Source organism: Perca fluviatilis, chromosome 4 (genome assembly GCF_010015445.1).
Source record: "Perca fluviatilis chromosome 4, GENO_Pfluv_1.0, whole genome shotgun sequence".
In the NCBI taxonomy this organism is placed as follows: Eukaryota; Metazoa; Chordata; class Actinopteri; order Perciformes; family Percidae; genus Perca; species Perca fluviatilis.
Window position 1 is genome coordinate 7,587,453 of NC_053115.1, and position 18,910 is coordinate 7,606,362.

Sequence of the window (18,910 nt, forward strand, 5' to 3'; positions counted from 1 at the left end):
TTTCATTGGAATTTGGTAGAAACAAATAATAATAATAATAATAATAATAATAATTTATACTTTATTACATGTAATCCCGCAAGGGAAATCACAATATCATACATCTCACACATATAATACTGGAGGACAGTATCTATTCTAGACATCAGAATATTGAATGAATAAGTCTGTCACTCACATGGCACCTTGCTCCACATTAGGTCCTCGTACGTAGAATGGAACACGGATATCAAACTCATAAGGCATAGATTTGCCCTTGACCAGACCAAACTGACCGATATGGTAGCCATGGTCTGAGGTGTAAATGAGGTAGGTGTTGTCCAGTTCCCCTGTCTCCGCCAACATGTTGTACAACTAGGCAGGAGGATATCATTCATTACACACTCACACAGTGTAAAAAGTTATACTTCATGTTTGAGAGCTCAAGTCTCCCGTGCCAGTTTTAAGGAAAAGGCATTGAACAATTTACCAAGTGTGTCAGTGAATACATTATACAGTCCCAGTCAGAACAAGCACAGATCTCTCAGGACTTGAGACTGTCAGATGAAATGTGTGTGTGTGTGTGTGTGTGTGTGTGTGTGTGTGTGTGTGTGTGTTTCTGTGTTTAAGCATATGTCTATCTGCCTGCATGTCCCACCTACCTTCTCCATACTGTCATCCACAGACAGCAGGGTTTGCATCCTCCTGCGCTGCAGCATGTTTGTGAACTGCATGTGGACGGGCTTCATAGCTCCTGTGTAGCGTAGAATCCAGTGTTTGTCTAAGTTAGGGGCATAGTTGTAGCTGGGAGTTCTGAAAGAAGTAGATGACAGAAAGCACAAGCTAAACCACATAAACAAAACTCAATGCGGTGTACTTCACATTTCATTTTTGTTGCTTCTTTTACATCATAAAAAGAGAAAAAAACAAAGCACAGCACCCATTCCAGTATATGTCACTGTAACTCCCCATACAGTTGCATTCAGTTTTTTTTTTCATCTCTCCATGTGATATAGCTGTAAATTGAATTATACAAAATGTACCAGTGTGTGTACAGTTACATTGTGCATTCACAGTAATGTTCTCTGCCTGTGTCTGCTTATGTCTCCTATACCTTTCTTTCTAAAGTAGCAAGAAAAAACTGTTTATGCAACGCTAAACTGGAGGTTACATAAACCATGTAAAATGCAAAGCACAGCAATCGATTGGCCTGAACACAGTGAGCAGAGTTTGATCAATAATTAACTCCGGGCTATATGGAACTTTAATTATTTGAGAATAAACACTGCTAAATAGTTAATGGGATCCTTGAAGAAAATGTATTTAACGTTTAAAGCGGATCGATTGGACTTTTAAGAAATGCTAATGTCTCACAGCCTGGTCCACAGTGGCAAATCTAATGTAGTGTAAAGACGTGTCTGCAAGGAGCCGAGGTGAGAAGAAGGTTTATCACCAGAGTGGTGCAGGACTTTTACTGCTTCTCTCTCTTCATTTGGTTGATAAGGGCAGAGGGGGATCGAGTGAGAAAAATAGCCACAGAAGCGCCCTCAGAAAACATCACCCGAGGGAGAGCAAATTTATGGAGAAAGAGCAATTAAAAGTCAGTACAAAGACACCAGGGCTGAATTTCCAGAATGGTCTGTGTGTAAAGCCTGCATGGCACAGGTTAATGATACTGGAGGGATTAGATGAAGCAGGAGAAGGGTGTGAGGGGGTTGGAGAGAAGGGGCAGAAACTGCAGTCTCATTACTGGGCTTGGATCTGTCTCTCGAAGCCAATATCAGGCCTGGCATTAGCCAGCAGCACTAGACAGCCAGTCAGGAGAATGGAGGGTCAGGAAGACAAAGGCTGAAATGTTCAGGTGCGCCTATGTGTGTTTGTGTGTGTGTGTGTGTGTGTGTGTGTGTGTGTGTGTGTGTGTGTGTGTGTGTGTGTGTGTGTGTGTGTGTGTGTGTGTGTGTGTGTGTGTCTGTGTGTGTGTGTGTGTGTGTGTGTGTGTGTGTGTTTGCCGAAATAATTTCCTATGCATTAAACATACATCATTCATGCCTCTCTTTGATCATGGCTGACAAAATGGTACAAATTAGCAGGGCTCATTACAGTGGTAACACTAATATGAGCCAAATAAACTGGAGCGAAACACTGGCTGTGTGTGGAGAGGGCTAGAGCTGCCAAGAGCATACTGCAGGCTGAGGAAGATAAGATCGAGCTGGGATTATGGAATTTGTGTCATTCTGGGTCAAATGAAAGGAAGCGTGACGGTGTGGATGACTCATATGTAAGCAAATAGCTGTGGATGCATGAAAATGTAAAAAAAAAAAAATACCCTTGTGTTTGTCTGCTTTGTCCAACATAAACCAAATCAGTACATATTAAATGAGCAAAACCAGTCCCGTTCGAACTAGATGAGTAGCCTATCCCATAACAATCTGGAGCTCACCGCTTAGTTGATCATATTCTATCATAGAGCACTTATTTTCTTACATGTGCTGTGATGCGTTGGGGAAGGCAGTGCTGTACTGCGGAGCGGAGTCCTCTGGACCGTGCGGAGCAACATGGCTCAGGACCATCATGACAGGACGGTGAGGGTACATCCTCTTAGACACACGGAAGTAGTTAATGCTGTCGTTGGTAATGATGTCTGTCAGGTAGTCCTGTGGAGCGAGCAGACATTGTCCATCAGGTACTCAGTGAGTGACAGAGGGAGTGAAAGAGCAAATGTCAAAACCTTCAGCACTATGCTGGGCCAGTGCCCATTAATAGACCTGATAGGTGTCAAAAAAAGATACATTTACAGATTCATAACATATGTTTATTTAATGTGTTTAACTGCTAAAAATGTATAGATTATTGCATTATCTCAAAGCAATCTAAAAAAATCTGTGTTTGAATTTTACTTTCATGCAGGCAATCATTCTGTGAAGGTGTCACAATTATGACATAATTGCCCTCGTCAATCGTTATTTTGCATAATTGTTGGGTTCCACGATTAAGGGAATTTTAAAGCCATTGTTACAAATTTGGCAAAAATAGAAAGTGAATTAGATGCGGTTCCATCAGCTGGGTAATTAGGTTGTCAACCTGAGCACAAGGTTCCAATGTCAGGAAAAAACATGTAAAAAACAGAGAGCTTGGCTGTATAGACCCTACTGCTGTTTGACAGGTCCTTCTGTTTCAGCTCATATGAGACAATATTTGTTGCTTTCTGTGGCGAGATGACAGCAGAGAGGTGTCGATAACGGCTCTTTTAAATTTAAGGATGCAGCAGTGCGTTTGACAGCTCTGGGGAAAGGTATGCTGGAGTTGTCGATTCCATCCAGCTTTTCTAATTAGATAATTCACATACAAATGTTTGGATGAAAACATGGTGTTAAAGGACGGTGGATGCGCTCACAGCTGCTGGTGATTGGAGCAGAGAAGAAATGAACAGTAAATCTGTCTAGTAGTAGCAAATGTACAGTTAAGGTTTCAGTTTCTCTTTGAATAAATGCTGACTTTGTGGCTGCTGGAGATGCTTCTCTTTAATGCGAGGAGATGCATTCTTCTTCTGTGGATTTCGGACTCTGTTCCCACGATTTCACAATGGACTCGGAGCGTGTTGGAACTTCTCCCATTAGAAGCTATTAGCTTCTGGCTCAGAGACACGCCTTTCCGTTTTTTCAAAATCTGGGACCCCTTCTTGGACTATATTGGGGAGGATGGTGCACGGACCCTTCAGAGTGGCCTCTATGGTCTAGCATGGTCTGAGATCTCGAAGTACATTTCCAGGTGACATACAATAGCCTAAATAACCCAATTTGACTGATTACATTGAGTATGCCTCAAATGTGCAAACCTTCTGTGTTTTTGTTTAGTTGTTTTATTTTTTTTTTTATTATTTATTTTTGTCTTGGTTGTTTATTTTAAGGGGTTACGGGTGGGCTAAAACGAGGGCTTTGTTCTTTACTCAGTAGCTATATTTCTGTATGTTGTATGTGCCCCGAAGAAATTTAATAAAGATATGTTTAAAAAAAAAAACTGACTTTGTGTTGCCTATTAACTTTTTAAAATAAAATCAAGCCTCCTTTTACATTAATTAACTGTGTTACCACTTTTGCGTTACGTTCGGTCGGCCTACAGTTTTGAACAGTTTTAGAGCAAGCTTAAATAAATCATTTTGCAGTGGGTAAAACATTGCTAAAGCAAACTGTTTAAAATTAATCACACTCCTTTTCCAACAATTGCATCATTGAAATTAACAGAATGGATGTTGGTCTAGTTGCAAAGCCAAACACAACAGCAACACTGTGGTGTAAAATGAACAGAATAAGACAATTAATCAACTAAAATGTCACAATTGTGACAGCTTTAGGTAAGTGTGATATATATCTCAGGTGGACTGAATAAATACCTTTGAGTAGTCACCACTGTGTTTCTCTCGTACTCCGTTCCTGCAGAGGGTGTAGTTGTAGAAGCGTGAGTTCTTTACCAGTGCTACCCATTCCTTCCAGCCAGGGGGCACATAGGAACCGTTGTACTCATTCAGATACTTTCCAAAGAAGGCTGAGCGGGAACAGGCGAGCAGTATGTTAAGTTTGGTCCACCAACTTAATGCATCTGTGAATGTACCGGTTTGAATCCACTTTTGACAGTCATGGTTCAGACTTGAGGCACTCACCTGTCCTGTAGCCAGAGTTGTTGAGATATACAGCAAAGGTGTGTGGCTCGTGGTGGGCCTGCCACGAGGGTGAGGAGCAGTTTTCATTGTTGGTGTAGGTGTGGTGGTTGTGCACATATTTCCCCGTCAGGATGGAGGAGCGGGACGGGCAGCACATAGGCGTGGTGGAGAAAGCGTTGGAGAAATGCGTGCCGCCCTTCTCCATGATGTGCCGAGTTTTGTTCATGGCCTGCATTGAGCCTGGGAGAAAACAGGGGTGGGGGGTTGTAGGAAGGGTTAGGAGGGTGAAAGGAGATTCAAAGGCAGAGGAGTGAAATGAAAGGGACGCGGGGGGATATAAAACGATTGGAGAAGAAAAAAGAGAGAGGTTGAAGAAAACAGAGTGAAAAATATAAATATAGGGCACAAGGGGGAAAGAGCAAAAACCATTATGGACAGGGTAAGAGAAAAAGAAGGGGAGAAAGTAAATGAGGGAATAAATCTTTTTGGTAAAGTGTAACCCATTTGGATTCCTGTGTACTAAAAGCTTTTCAGGCTGATGGTGATTGTTTGGGAAAACAGATGCTTGACCATAAATTCCTGCTTTTCAATGGGAGTCTTCTCACTAGCGATCACAGGAGGACAAAAGATGTCACAGAGGCCATTATGCAGCCACTCCAGTCCAATACGCCGCTAAAGGACTTAAGCGGGAAGGGAGATGGCCAGGGTTTGGAACCTAGACAATGGAAGCCATAGGCCGCCCTCATTTCATGCCAGCATTGGAGGAGTTGGCAAAGGGAGCACATGACTTTGAGTGGGCCAGTTGTTGTGGTGCCAAGAGGCAGCATTAGGCTGACTTTCACTTGCTGATGCTGTTGGATACACATGGAGAGAATACCCATACCCATGGGACATGGACATAAAGCAAACAGAGAGAGAGACAGATGCACAAACACACAGTAAACACTCACATACAGTATATAAGGATTCATGAGGGGAAATGTCTTACCCAGTTCTATGTCCTGATCATCAGTGAGGATCAGGATGATGTTGGGTCGGATGTTGCGGAAGTGGCGGTCCCTCTGCAGGCGAGTCCTGAGGCGATATCCAGACAGGTAGCCAGAACCCTGGGCCACAGGAAGGATTTCCCCCAGGACAAGAAGGAGGAAAAGAAGAAGGAGAGGGGCAGAGAGCCCCCGCCCTGCCATCACGCTTCCCTGTAGTCACCTCCTCAGTCCTTCGTTTCAAACACAGGACCCTCACTCAACCTGAGAGACAAGACACAGAGCAAGACTGATAAGAATAAAACACACACACACACACACACAAACAAACATGGAAGAATAGCAGATGCAAGCCTTGCACAGCCATTACAGGGTGCTCTTCCGTACAAATGCACCCGTTTGGGCTGAGCTCAGCTCGTTAATCAATCATTAATGATGCATTAGAGTGGTGTCATTGGCTGGGGGTAATGATCTCTGGTGATGAGCACATGGCTGGGACTAATGGGCCTGGGCCCAGGGCCAGCTCAGAACCCACCTCCCCCTGAGAGGGTTAGAGTGGATATGAGGGATGTGGGGAGGTGGGGTGGGAGGAGGTATGGGGGGAGAGGTGTGGTGGGGGGGGGAGGGGGGGAGTTTGAGGACATTGAGGGGAGGAAAATGAAGACAGGGGTCAATGAGCAGAGTGATAATGTGAAGAGAGAGCAGGACTTCAGTTCTAAAGATTCGGAAAAAAAACACTGACTTTTTGATTTAATTTAAGAATTTGTTTGACATTTTAGGCCTTTACTCAACAGGACAGCTTAGACATGAAAGGGAAGAGAGATGTGGAATGACATGGCGCAAAGGTCCGCAGGTCAGAACCCAACCCGCGGCCGCTGTGGCGAGGACTGAGCCTCTGTATATGGGCGTTAGTCTACCAGGTGAGCATCCCAGGCACCCGAAAACACTGACTTTAAATTTGACCTAGTGAGCACACAGTGTGGAACAGAAAAATATGAAAGTATCTGTCAAAAGGTAAGCAGTTAATATTAATGTGGCAATATCACCAAGGTCAATAAGAGTAAACTGCCTCTAGACGTGCAGAAAATTGCAAATTCCTTTGTAAGTTTAACATAATAATTAGAGTCAAGTACATGTTCAATAGAGCTTTTTCATAATTAATCTCTACATGCAATTCACCAAAACTACACTACAATCCTATTAGTTCTCTAATAACTCTTCTTCATTAAAAGTACATCCCCTCTGAGATTATCATGGCAACTGTCAGTTATAGTCCCTTGCAAACATGTAGCAGCAGTACCTGACTATTTTAAAGCAAACAAAGCAATGGACAAGAGGGTTGTTACTTTACTACTTTAGATTCATACGGTTCAACCATGTTCACTACATAATAAATCTTAGCAGGTAAAGCAAGAACCTGTCTTGAAACATTGACTATTAAACATTCGGTACTACAATTGTTTTTATCACATTTACTTTTAAATAAAAATAGGCTAAATAAAAAGACATTATTTTATTCCACATATCTTTCATTGAGCATTCATTCATTATAACACTAATTGGTCAGAGAGAATTGTCACTAGGGCGAAATGGGACATCCTGCACAAACACGCCATTTTTAAATAGCCAAGCCACTGTCAATATAATACCAGCAATCTCTTTCTTTCTTTTTTTTTGTGTGGCTTTTCCTCCTTTATTTAACAGGCCAGCTAGGTGAGAAAGGGGAGAGAGAGAGGGGGAAGACATGCAGGAAATCGTCAGAGGTCAGATTCAAACCCTGGACCTCTGCGTCAAGGCATAAACCTCTAAGTATATGTGCACCTGCTCTACCCACTGAGCCAACCCGGCCACTACCAGCAATTTTTTTATTTACTTTATTCGAATGGCAGCCCGCAAAACCACACTGTGATCAATTGACGAATTGCAGACTTTTCTCTGTTTGGCTGGCAACTGATCCAGCGAGAGCTAGACGGAGCGAGTAACGTGAGCTGTGTCGCGTCGAAGACAATGTCACGGCAGTTTTACTTGGCATCGCTATGACGATCAGCTAAGACTTCCGCCTACATTGACGGGGTAGTATCCGCAGTGGGAAACAAAATGGAGAAAAGCACCTGAGTGAGTCGAGTGGAATTGAGTCGAGCAGAAACATGCAGCAAGAAATATACCTCTGTGACCAAAATCATAAACACAGTTTACAAGCAGCAGCAGCATCCGTGCGCCCACTGAGATGCTCCACTGTCAGTAGGCATGTGTGTGTATGCGTTTGTGAGTCCACAAGGAGTATGTGGCCAGAAGATGAAGACAATAACAACACAACGGCAGCCTATGTCTGTAGGGACTGCAACTCCTCCTTAACAGCAACCTGACTGGAATACAGTCAGACATGGGGATAAGCAGGCACAAATAAACAGATACACACATGCAACCGCGCCTGGATGCACACATACACAACTGACGCACTTAGAAAGACAGGATGAAGCTCTTAAAAGAATAAAACATCTTAAATAAAGGAAATTTGTGTTTGGTAGATTATTTCTCTGTGGTAACAATGCTTTTTGGCAATAAATCTTATACCGTTGGAAAGCCTGTTTAGTTCCCTTTCAAATGGTGCCCCATTTGTAAGGAACATGCATTTGTGGGATGAGTAGCAGCGCTGAGCATGTGGGTTGTGCCCATGAAAAATTTGCCAAATCTTCTCTGGTGGAGGCAGTGTGATGGTGTGGGGCGGCATCTCACTCACTGGAAAAACGAGGCTTGTCATCATTGGAGGCAATCTCAATGCAGAGAGATATAGAGATGAGATTCTGCAACCAGCGGCAATTCCATATCTCCACAGTCTGGGACCGAACACTATCCTCCAAGATGACAACGCTCATGGGCGGGGTTCATCAGAGACTACCTCCAGAATGTGGGAGTGGAGAGGATGTAATGGACTGCCAGCAGTCCTGACCTCAACCCCATTGACCACTTGTGGGATCAGCTTGGGCGTGCTGTTCGTGCCAGAGTGACCAACACAACCACGTTGGCTGACTTGTGACAAATGCTGGTTGAAGAATGGGATGCCATCCCACAGCAGTGTGTGACCAGGCTGGTGACCAGCATGAGGAGGAGGTGCCAGGCTGTTGTGGCTGTGTATGGTTCTTCCACACACGCTACTGACGCTCCTGTTTGTGAAATTAATAAATTGTTAAATTGTCTTGTTTCTTCAAACTTCAATTATCCAATCCACCAAACACCAAAGAGTCAATGGCAGAATAAGCTGTTTGGCATTGGCAGAGAAGATTTGGCAAATTTTTCATGGGCGCAACCCACATACTCAGCGCTGCTGCTCATCCCACAAATACATGTTCCTTACAAATGGGGCACCACTTGAAAGGGAACTGAACAGGCTTTCCAACGGTATAAGATTTATTGCCCAAAAGCATTGTTACCACAGAGAAATAATCTACCAAACACAAATTTCCTTACTTTTTGTGCTAAGTTTATACTAAACATTTAAGAGAAGAGATGATTACAGAACAAACTTCACGCCTCTGTCTAAGACAAAGCTTCCTGTTCCTCTCTGGTCTATGTTGTTGTCCAGATTGTGCTCATAAAAGGCAGGGTTGGTAATGAAAAGCTAGCGAGATTTAAAGGGGCGCCGTCTAACCCCTCCCCCTGCCCTCGGGGCTCTGACCCACACAGATGTGCACAGCGAGTCGCTGCTTCAGAGCAGAGAAAGGACCGCAATTTTGTCAAATTTTTCAAGATTACAGCAGCTACAGATGACGGATCTTTTTTGCTACTTTTTCAGAGCACATAAGTTATTTATTGCTGTTGGGGTGTAAAGACCATTTCAAACAATATATAAAAAGTGTTGTTGGAAATGGTTACCAACCCTGCCTTTAAGGTCTTCCCAAACACCCACACATGTCCTCCATCCTCCTCCATGGTCTTGCTTTTCACAAAACACACTTAAAGGTCCCATGGTGTGAAAATTTCACTTTATGAGGTTTTTTAACATTAATATGAGTTCCCCCAGCCTGCCTATGGTCCCCCAGTGGCGATAGGTGTAAACCGAGCCCTGGGTATCCTGCTCTGCCTTTGAGAAAATGAAAGCTCAGATGGGCCGATCTGGAATCTTCCCTTTATGAGGTCATAACAAGCAAGGTTACCTCCTCTTTCTCTGCTTTACCCGCCCAGAGAATTTGGTCTGCCCATGAGAAAGAGAGAGCGACATCATGGCTTGCAAACGAGTGAAGCATGGCAGTTGGTCAAGGCCACACCCCCACCCTCCACCTTGCCCCCCCCCCCACACTCCTCAATAGCATTTAAAGCTACAGACACAGAAATGGAAAGCTCATTGTGGGACTGGCTCGTAAAAAGCAGAATTAAGCAAAGCAAAATACACATGACGTGCATGTGAATACGTGCGTGCACACACACGCAAATAAGTCTTTGCAACAGCAGCTGTGTTTGCTCTGGTTTCCTACTCCCAGGGCATGTGGTTCTTCCCCCGGAGGAACACATGAGCTCTGACCCAGCGCTCTGTGCTGTTTGAAATTGTCCTTGCTCCTTTCTCGTGTTCGCTCCCTGCCTACAGCCCTCTTTCATTTCTGGCACGGGATGAAAACAAGACACAAGCAATGAGGAAATCCACAAGAAAAAAAAAACCTGGTGAAAGAACGACACATTTAACTAGCTCTGTCTGCAACCAGCAGTGAATACACTGTCACCAAAATGGATTCCAGGGCACCTACAGTGAATTAAGAATGGATTTAGTATGCTCAAATTAAGACAGTCCTCTGCCATTGGCTCCATTTTTAGAGTGGTTTGTGGTGTGAAAGGTACAGTACTTCCCTTTGATAGTTGTTCATCTGTTCAAAAAGCTGATGTGGGGGTGGGAGAGGGTTGTTGTTCTTGTTCCATTGTGTTTGTCTGTCCTGTATGTTTAAAAATATAAAAATAATGCAAAATTGATCTTAAAAAAAAAAGCTGATGTGGGCAAAACCCGTCAGGAAAGGGTACCAAATATAGTCCTGATTTACAAGAAAACATTCAGCTCAATTTTACACGCTGATCTATCAATAGCTGAGTAGGTAAATGTTGTGTTATTGACATGCCACGGTGGTGGATATTTTCTGACATTAGTCCCATGAGGCCTCTTCCTTCCCTGTGATACTAAGGACTAATTGGATTTTCAGGCTTTTATCAGCTCTAACTGACACATACAGTCCTTTCTTTCCCGTTTGCTTTCTCCCTCTCTCTTTTATCTACCCGTATTGTTTATCTCTCCGGGTGGCAGATGCTACATGAAACCGCAAAGAATAAAAGAGGAAACCATAACGTCTAAACAGACAGAAGCCATTATCTCCAACAACATGACCAATGTGATGGTTGTACACATTCATAATGCAAAGGCAAGCCATGTTGCTTCTGTAAACTGGGATGATTTAGAGCTTGTTTTCTAGACAGAGATCTGCCCAAATCAGCTCTTTTATTTCCACTAGTTAACAAGGAAATGACATTGCTAATACAGCCTGACAACACTGATTGTAAGAGGAATTTTTGCCATTTAGGAAGAAGCACAAGGCAACATGAGTAAATATAACTCTCAGCAAAAGTCATTAAAGGCTGGGGGCTTCGAGAGAAAGGGCTGGGGAGTAAGCTAGCAGAATATGAGATCACAGACGGAATAAGCTTCTAAAAGCATGTTTGAAGAACAAGGATCACCTAAGGTTATACTAATGCCAAGTGATGCCTGGAAGTAAGAACAGGGAAGGAAAGTTTTGCTCTTCAGTCATTCGCTTGTAAAGAGGCTCTAAGAGACAGCAGCACTGCATCCCCAGATAAAAACTTAATGCTGTCCATCTTTTATTGATAAGACTGAATTATAAATGCAGTGACAACAGAGATGGTCATGTCACAGCATGGGCATGATGGTAAGACGGTTGCAAGACTGGAGGGATGAAAACACACACCACATCGACAGACAGATATGTTACACTGCCCAACAACATGCATCTGTACTTTAAGTATCACAGTTCAAGTGAGGCAGTGAGGAAGCTGAGAGAGTGCTTGATAAATCTTCCAAAGACTTTGCAAAGGCGTTAAGGTCCTTTTCCCTATAAATAAAACACGTTGGGCTTTGAAACAGGCATAAAGTCTGATTCAACCAATCTGCAGCCCCCTGAGAAGGCACGAAACACAGACAGAATATGAGAAAACCGAGGAAAAAAACATTTATTACATATTGAAGGAGGGCGAGTCATGGCAAACACTTGCAATTTAATCAGCTGTGTCTCATAACGCATATAAAATATGGAGGAAAAAGCCCACAAGCTTGAAGCCAGACTCCTGGATTCTCTATCACGAATGTTCTGAGAGAGATGGAGAGAAAAAGATGGAGAAAATGTGAGAAAGGGAAAGAACCTCTAGGCATACAGTCTGGAGAGAACAAAGCCGGAGCATTTCCATTGCAGATGGATTCTTCCCAAACATGAAAACTAGATTCACAGACCAAGGCTTCCATATGAAATAAAACAGAATAAGGTAGCAGAGAACCTCCAAATGTATTCCACGTTGTTCTTGATGCAGGAATTTGCCATCCCCTGTATTCTAGTGCAGGAAAATATAAAGGAAGTGGCCAGGAAAGTTTAAATAGACACATCCAGTTCTGAATGTGGCCCGCTGCAACCCTATCAAGCCAATCCCTCTGGTCATAATTGAGGCTGGCAGGGCTTTGCTAATGTGTGACTTTGTTCCCATTGGCCTGCCTAGCTCTGAACAGAATGTGCAAAATCTCCAAGGACCCTTGAATTTACCAACAAAAGTTTGCATTCAGATGCAAATTCTGCAACGGCATACATCTATGTGAGAGTAACTTTCTCTCAGAGAAGTGTGTGTGTGTGTGTGTGTGTGTGTGTGTGTGTGTGTGTGTGTGTGTGTGTGTGTGCGTGCGTGTGTGTACGTGTGTGCGTGCCTACGAGTGTGTGTCTCGGTGAAAGGAGGGGTTTGCAATTCTCAAAACAGTATGGAATGCTTTTTTCATGATAATAAGAACCCATGGTTTGTTGCCATCCTTCATCTATCATTATCTGCTCGCAAATCTTTGCTCCGCCACCAGAATCTGGGAAAAACAGAGCTGTAAAATCATTATATTCAATCAGGCTCGTCAGTCTTATGCTCTTTGGCATTTTCAGTTCATTTGACCCTAAACTGTAGTTGAGGTATGGTCAAAAAAGCAATAACAGATTTTTTTTTTTTTTGGTCAGCAAGTTGTGAACACAACATAAGTCCAATTTTCACTTTATTTTTAGCTCTGTTTTTGGTCTCTTCCAACTCCTGAGTAAAATATCTGTCTCTTTAACTGCTAAATGCTCCACTATGTTTAAAAGCTAGTCGCTAACTGTATCTGTAAGTTGTGTGGTGCTGAGCAGCTAGTGTACAGTGGGCTTTTCAAGCTTTTTCGCTGAAAACAGATGCCTGCTGCGGCTGGAAACAATGCAATAAGAGTGAAATTTGCTACAAAGTTATGTAAAGCCAAGGGGAGCTGCAGATACAGGTGATAATTCTCTGTAGGTTCATCACTACAAGCAACCCCTTTCTAAACCAAACTATGGCCATCATGGCTGAAGGGTAATTGGTAAATGTGAACTGTTGGTAAAAGTGTCATAATGAATGACAAAAACAAAACCCTGCTTTCTGGTTACAAAGGCTTTGTGTGCCTATCATTTATCTCAACACCTATCCTTTTATTTTCCTCTGTGCCTTAAGAACCCTCCAACTTTGGTACGAAATTTAAATGGCTACTTTTGAGATGTTCCAACTACCAACAAATGTAGCTCAGCGTAAATTCTGTCATACTCTTCTCTTAAACTGATCAGCTGGTTTGTGGGAATTATTTTCATGTAAACCAATCAGAATCGGGCACGTATGTTCAAGCCAATCACAGCATGACAACCATGTTTTAAATCTGTTCTCTCCCCTGCTTCTGTCAGTTGTCTTTTCAGACGAGAGTGCGACCCCCCCTCCTCCCCTTCCACCTCCAGGCATCTTCGACCACGGTGTTCTCGGTCTTCTTCCGGCTGACGGCTCCCTGTTGGCTTTTTCGTCCAGCCTTCGGGTTTTTAGTCGCTACCACTAGTGCCTAGACTCCATCTGGGGATATGTTTGGGTTTTTCTAAACCTCAAAAATATATATATACCTTTTTATGATGAGTCTAATCTCCAAAGTTTATGCACCTTCATATTATGCACTTGTAACTTACAAATAAATGTTTGCATATCTGCAACGATGTCTCTCCTGATTGAAATGCTGTCTTTCCTCTGGAGAGGACAGTCTCCTAAATACAGGGGCTTTAAGCATCCTGGTAGTACAGCTGCGTCCCACATGATCTGTTCTATTTTTTTAATTTTTTAATTTAACCTTTACCAGGTAGGCCGTTGAGAACAGGTTCTCATTTGCAACGGGAGCAAGCTGGCCAAGAAAAGCATAAGCGTGCAAGACACCATACAGTTTCACATTCAATACAACATACAGTTTCACATTCAATACAACATACAGTTTCACATTCAATACAACATACAGTTTCACATTCAATACAACATACAGTTTCACATTCAATACAACATACAGTTTCACATTCAATACAATACAAGAATACAGAATACAATAGGCTACATAAAGTACAGATTAAGTAGGCATTACAAAGCCGGCGCAAAGTGAGGTGTAAGTAAGTCGATGGATATGCGAAAGTGATACGGTAATAACACAATATACATGAATAGAAAGTAGGGGTGTGCAAAAAAATCGATTCACATTCGAATCGCGATTCAAGCTCTATCGACTCAAAATCGATTCATAGAATTCCAAAAATTGATTCATATTTTTTTATATAAAAAGAAAAGATTTCATTTTTTTTTTAAAGAATTATTATTATTTCTTTTTTAATTGTATGTCTACTGCAATCACATGGGAAAAGTAACTACATTTACATACTGTGAATCGTTTTTGAATTGAATCTTTAGCCTAAAAATCAATATTGAATCAAATCGTGAAATATTCTGAATCGTGCACCCCTAATAGACAGTTTATATCACTGCTGAGATGTAGTAAAGAGTCAAAATACAGTAAGTGCAAATTGTGGTCTAGTTAGTGATGTAGATCAGTTTATATATATTATTAATATATATGAATAGACAGTCTATATAAATGCTGAAATGTAGTGAAGAGTCACTATACTGGTAGTGCAAGTTGTGGTCTAGGTAGTGATGTAGATCAGAAATAACACAATATGCATGAATAGACAGTCTATGTAAATGCTGAGGTGTAGTAAAGAGTAAAGAGTCTACCAATGATCTCTAAACTAATATCTTATAATGTTTGTTTAATGGTCATCACTGTCGCTTCAAAATCTTCAGTCCCTGGCTGATAACCCTGAAATCATATTCAATAACTCTCCAACTGCTCTTTGGTTTAACATATAGCCTTGACATTCCTTTGACAAATGTACTTCCTAATAAGTAACTTTAATAGTTGAGAATGACAAGAGATAATGCAGAGGGCTGATCCCATTCACCGGGAAGATTTAATTTAGATTTCCCTGAGGTTCCGATAAGCTGGGTACTCTGCAGACATTTTAAGATTACAGTCAGAACCTGCACAGCAATTTTCAGTTTGAATACGCTGACACAAAGAGCAGTGGTTAGACTTAAGAGTGAGAAAATTAGATTTGTGGTGCGATGAGGAGACTCGAGTGTGAAATATTTCTTTCTGCAGTTACTGTTAAACTGTTTGCCTCTACATTGGTGTGTTTCTTTTCTTATACGTTCTATTCTTCTCTAACCTTTAATTCCATGTGGAATGTGCTGCCCACACAGTGAAATATGAATGAGTGTAATCTTAGTACTTAACACATCATTAATCCTGCAGTGAGTCTGTTGCTCTGAGAAAAAGGGTGAGCAGTGATGTGTTCTGGCTGGAAAGCGCTCAAACGTTCTCACACACACACACACACACACACACACACACACACACACACACACACACATAGGCGCACCTGAACATTTCAGCCTTTGTCTTCCTGACCCTCAATCAACTTATCTTAGATGCACTTTTTTTTTTTTTTACTTACTCCAGCGATGACACAGTGCTGTGGAGATAGGTCTGGCAATGTAAGACTACTAAATAGCAAAAGGAGAAGTTGCGACATAAGAACAGTTATGTCTGTAGTAATATCCTTCATATTCGTAATTTCTGAGGGGGTTTTATGAAACTTAAAATACAGTAAGGTTACTGTATACCTTTTCCAGGCAACTGCGCTGCACAGAGCTCCAGACAGCCTGGGATATAAGAGCAGGCAGCATTGGAACAAAAACAGTGACACATCACCGACGGTATGATAATAACATCCAAAATGCACGATTCACTCTCAGTGGTTTCTGTGACATGAGAAATACTTGCATAGTTCTGCTCACAGTTGAGTACGCGGTCCATAATGTGGCCCACACTTTCCCGTACACACTGCTATAAGAACGTGGCCACGTGTGGCCCAGACCACCTCAAATGTGGTCTGAGTAATTGGATCTCAATGCATCCTCAATGCATCATGGGTGCATTTACATCTGTACTTCGAGCTGTCTACTTGTGACTGGATTACTCAGATCTGATTATAATACCAGGTGGAAATGGGGCCATAGTTAGCTTGGTCCAGGCACAGGGAAGAAAAATCATCTCTATCTCTGCAACTCTATAATCCACAGGGCCCATTATCTCTTGAATGGTGCAAGTGATGGGATGTCGGGTGAATAGTTTGGTGGAAAAAATAAGAGGGTGAGGAAGAGAGAGAGAGAGAGACATAGGCAGACAGAGAGGGAGGGAGGGAGAGAGAGAGAGAGAGAGTTAGGAAAAGAAATAGACTGTATGATGGTGTCAGTTCACACAAAAGGCCCAGCCATGATGTGTTCTCGCATTAGAACAAAGAGCTCTGACAGACTCCCTGGGTCTGTTCTGTTGACTATAAATGTACTCCACACACACACACACACACACACACACACACACACACACACACACACACACACACACACACACACACACACACACACACACACACACACACACAGGTAGAGCGACAGACAGAAACACAAACACACCCACACTGCGTATCAGACTTCAAACTTCTCTCTCCAACAAGGGAACATAAAAGGAGAGAACAGCAGTTAGGCTAATTATCTCTGAATCTGGAGGAAATGAAGAACATAGCATTGTTGTATTGTTCTGAAATTGTTTGGCCCCGGCAGCACTAGTGGGACATCACACAGCTACTGCCTGCCGTTTTGTCTCCTTCAGGTTTGACAAACTAACACAGTGAAGATATTCTTCATAATGAGCTTGGAATGCAGCCACACCACAAATAACAATGTCAAAACCTGCTGCAGTGAGCATGGTTAGGTGACTGATTTCGGTCTCCATCTTTTAAGGTGCCCGTTTTCCCTTTCATCTACACACATCCACTTTGCTTTTGCTCTCTGCTTCCAGCAGCAACCGCTCGGCATGTAGGGCTAGCGTGGTGGTCTGCAGGTTTTTTGGGGGGCTTCAGTCAGGGTCCACAGCAGGGTCACGGCATTTACCCCTCCTCCTCTGCATCCTTGCAGTACGCTCCAACAGAGCCCAAAGAGAAAACGGAGGTGTTAGAGAAAACACAAACAGAGCCCTGATTGTCCCTGACTTGGGTTCAACCCCCCACCCCACAGCCCCACCTCCAGGGGTTTAAGACGGAGAGAATGAGCAACTGTCAATGGTGTTTTGTAAATACGTAGCTGTTTTCACTTCAGATGGGTTTATTCTGATGTCAGAGGGAAAGGCGCCTGCTTTGCATTCTGCGAGTGTCCTTGCCTTTCCTGTCCTATTGAGGTTTGTATGGGAAAGCCATTTGTGGTGCGTTCCGAGAGAGCGGCACAATTGCCAGCTCCTTTGAGACAGAGGTTGACAGCTGAAACAAGTGAGCAAGCTGGTGGACAGGGCAGCCCGCTGAGTGATGGCTGTTTCTTATTGGCACTTATTGACCAGAGGCAAAGCCCCCCTACAGAGTGTCACATCTCAGCTAAATGGATTACGACAAATCAGCCGGGGCCAATTGTTCCACAGACCTAACTACCTCACTGAGACCTCAGTGCAGCCAAGTGACTTCTGCATGACATTGCGTAACTGCAGCACTAATGAGAAATTAAACATATACGTATATACAGTATCTCCCAAAAGTGAGTACACCCCTCACATTTTAGTAAATATTTCATTATATCTTTTAATGGGACAACACTGAAGAAATGACACTTTGCTACAATGTAAAGTATTAAGTGTCCAGCTTGTATAACAGTGTAAATGTGCTGTCCCCTCAAAATAACTCAACACACAGCCATTAATGTCTAAACCGCTGGCAACAAAAGTGAGTCCACCCCTATGTTAAATTCCCATAGAGGCAGGCAGATTTATATTTTTAAAGGCCAGTTATTTCATGGATCCAGGATACTATGCATCCTGATAATGTTCCCTTGGCCTTTGGAATTAAAATAGCCCCCCCACATCATCACATACCCTTCACCATACCTAGAGATTACTAAAATGTGAGGGGTGTACTCACTTTTGTGAGATACTGTGTGTGTGTATATATATATATATATATATATATATATATATTAGCAAATATTATCTGCTTAGAAGTGCATAAAACAAAAAAAGCTTGATGAGAGGAACGTTATTGGGCTGCACACAGTGATATTTATCTGCTCATGACAATGAAATTAACCCTCTAGTTTGTAAGCTGCACACATGTTGGCAGAATTAGATCATGTTCAGGACTTCTAGATTTTACGTCGTCATTTGTTGTGTTTTAATTACATGCCATTTATCTCCCATCATCAAATTAGCACCTGCAGTGGGGACTGCTCCTAACGGCGCTGACTTAATGATGATTACAGACAATATCGGTTCAAACTTTCAGTAAACAACTGCCCCCAGCCTGCAGAATAAATAACAGCCCAGATTAATCAATATGCTGGCTGGAAGTTACAGTTCAGCTGCTGAAGAAGTGATGACTTCTACAGACTCGGGATTCTTTTACTCGACTGATAAACAATGGCTCTTGACTACTCAAAGAGGCCCCCCACACAGCAGAGGGATGTTTTACCCTGTGGTGGTGGGGGTCTGTGGGCGCAGTGAGGACCATCTTCTCTGGTGTTAAGCATACCCTTGGGGGTTGGAGAGGCGACAACCACTTCTTTACTTCTTCACTCCGCCCATTCTCTGTCC

At 42.7% G+C, this 18,910-nt stretch overlaps 1 protein-coding gene across 5 annotated transcripts in view; it reads right to left on the minus strand.

The window, feature by feature from the left end:
- sulf2a (sulfatase 2a) overlaps positions 1–18,910 on the minus strand; it is a 41,655-nt gene that overhangs the window by 5,959 nt on the left and 16,786 nt on the right. For all 5 annotated transcript variants that reach the window (XM_039798583.1, XM_039798585.1, XM_039798586.1 and 2 more), the window contains 6 exons: positions 5,625–5,883; positions 4,637–4,876; positions 4,370–4,521; positions 2,464–2,633; positions 642–792; positions 179–354 (listed from right to left, as the gene is read on the minus strand). In XM_039798583.1, the coding sequence (XP_039654517.1) occupies positions 179–354; positions 642–792; positions 2,464–2,633; positions 4,370–4,521; positions 4,637–4,876; positions 5,625–5,823 (1,088 nt within the window). In that variant the 5' untranslated portion in view covers positions 5,824–5,883. The remainder of the gene's footprint in view (positions 1–178; positions 355–641; positions 793–2,463; positions 2,634–4,369; positions 4,522–4,636; positions 4,877–5,624; positions 5,884–18,910) is intronic.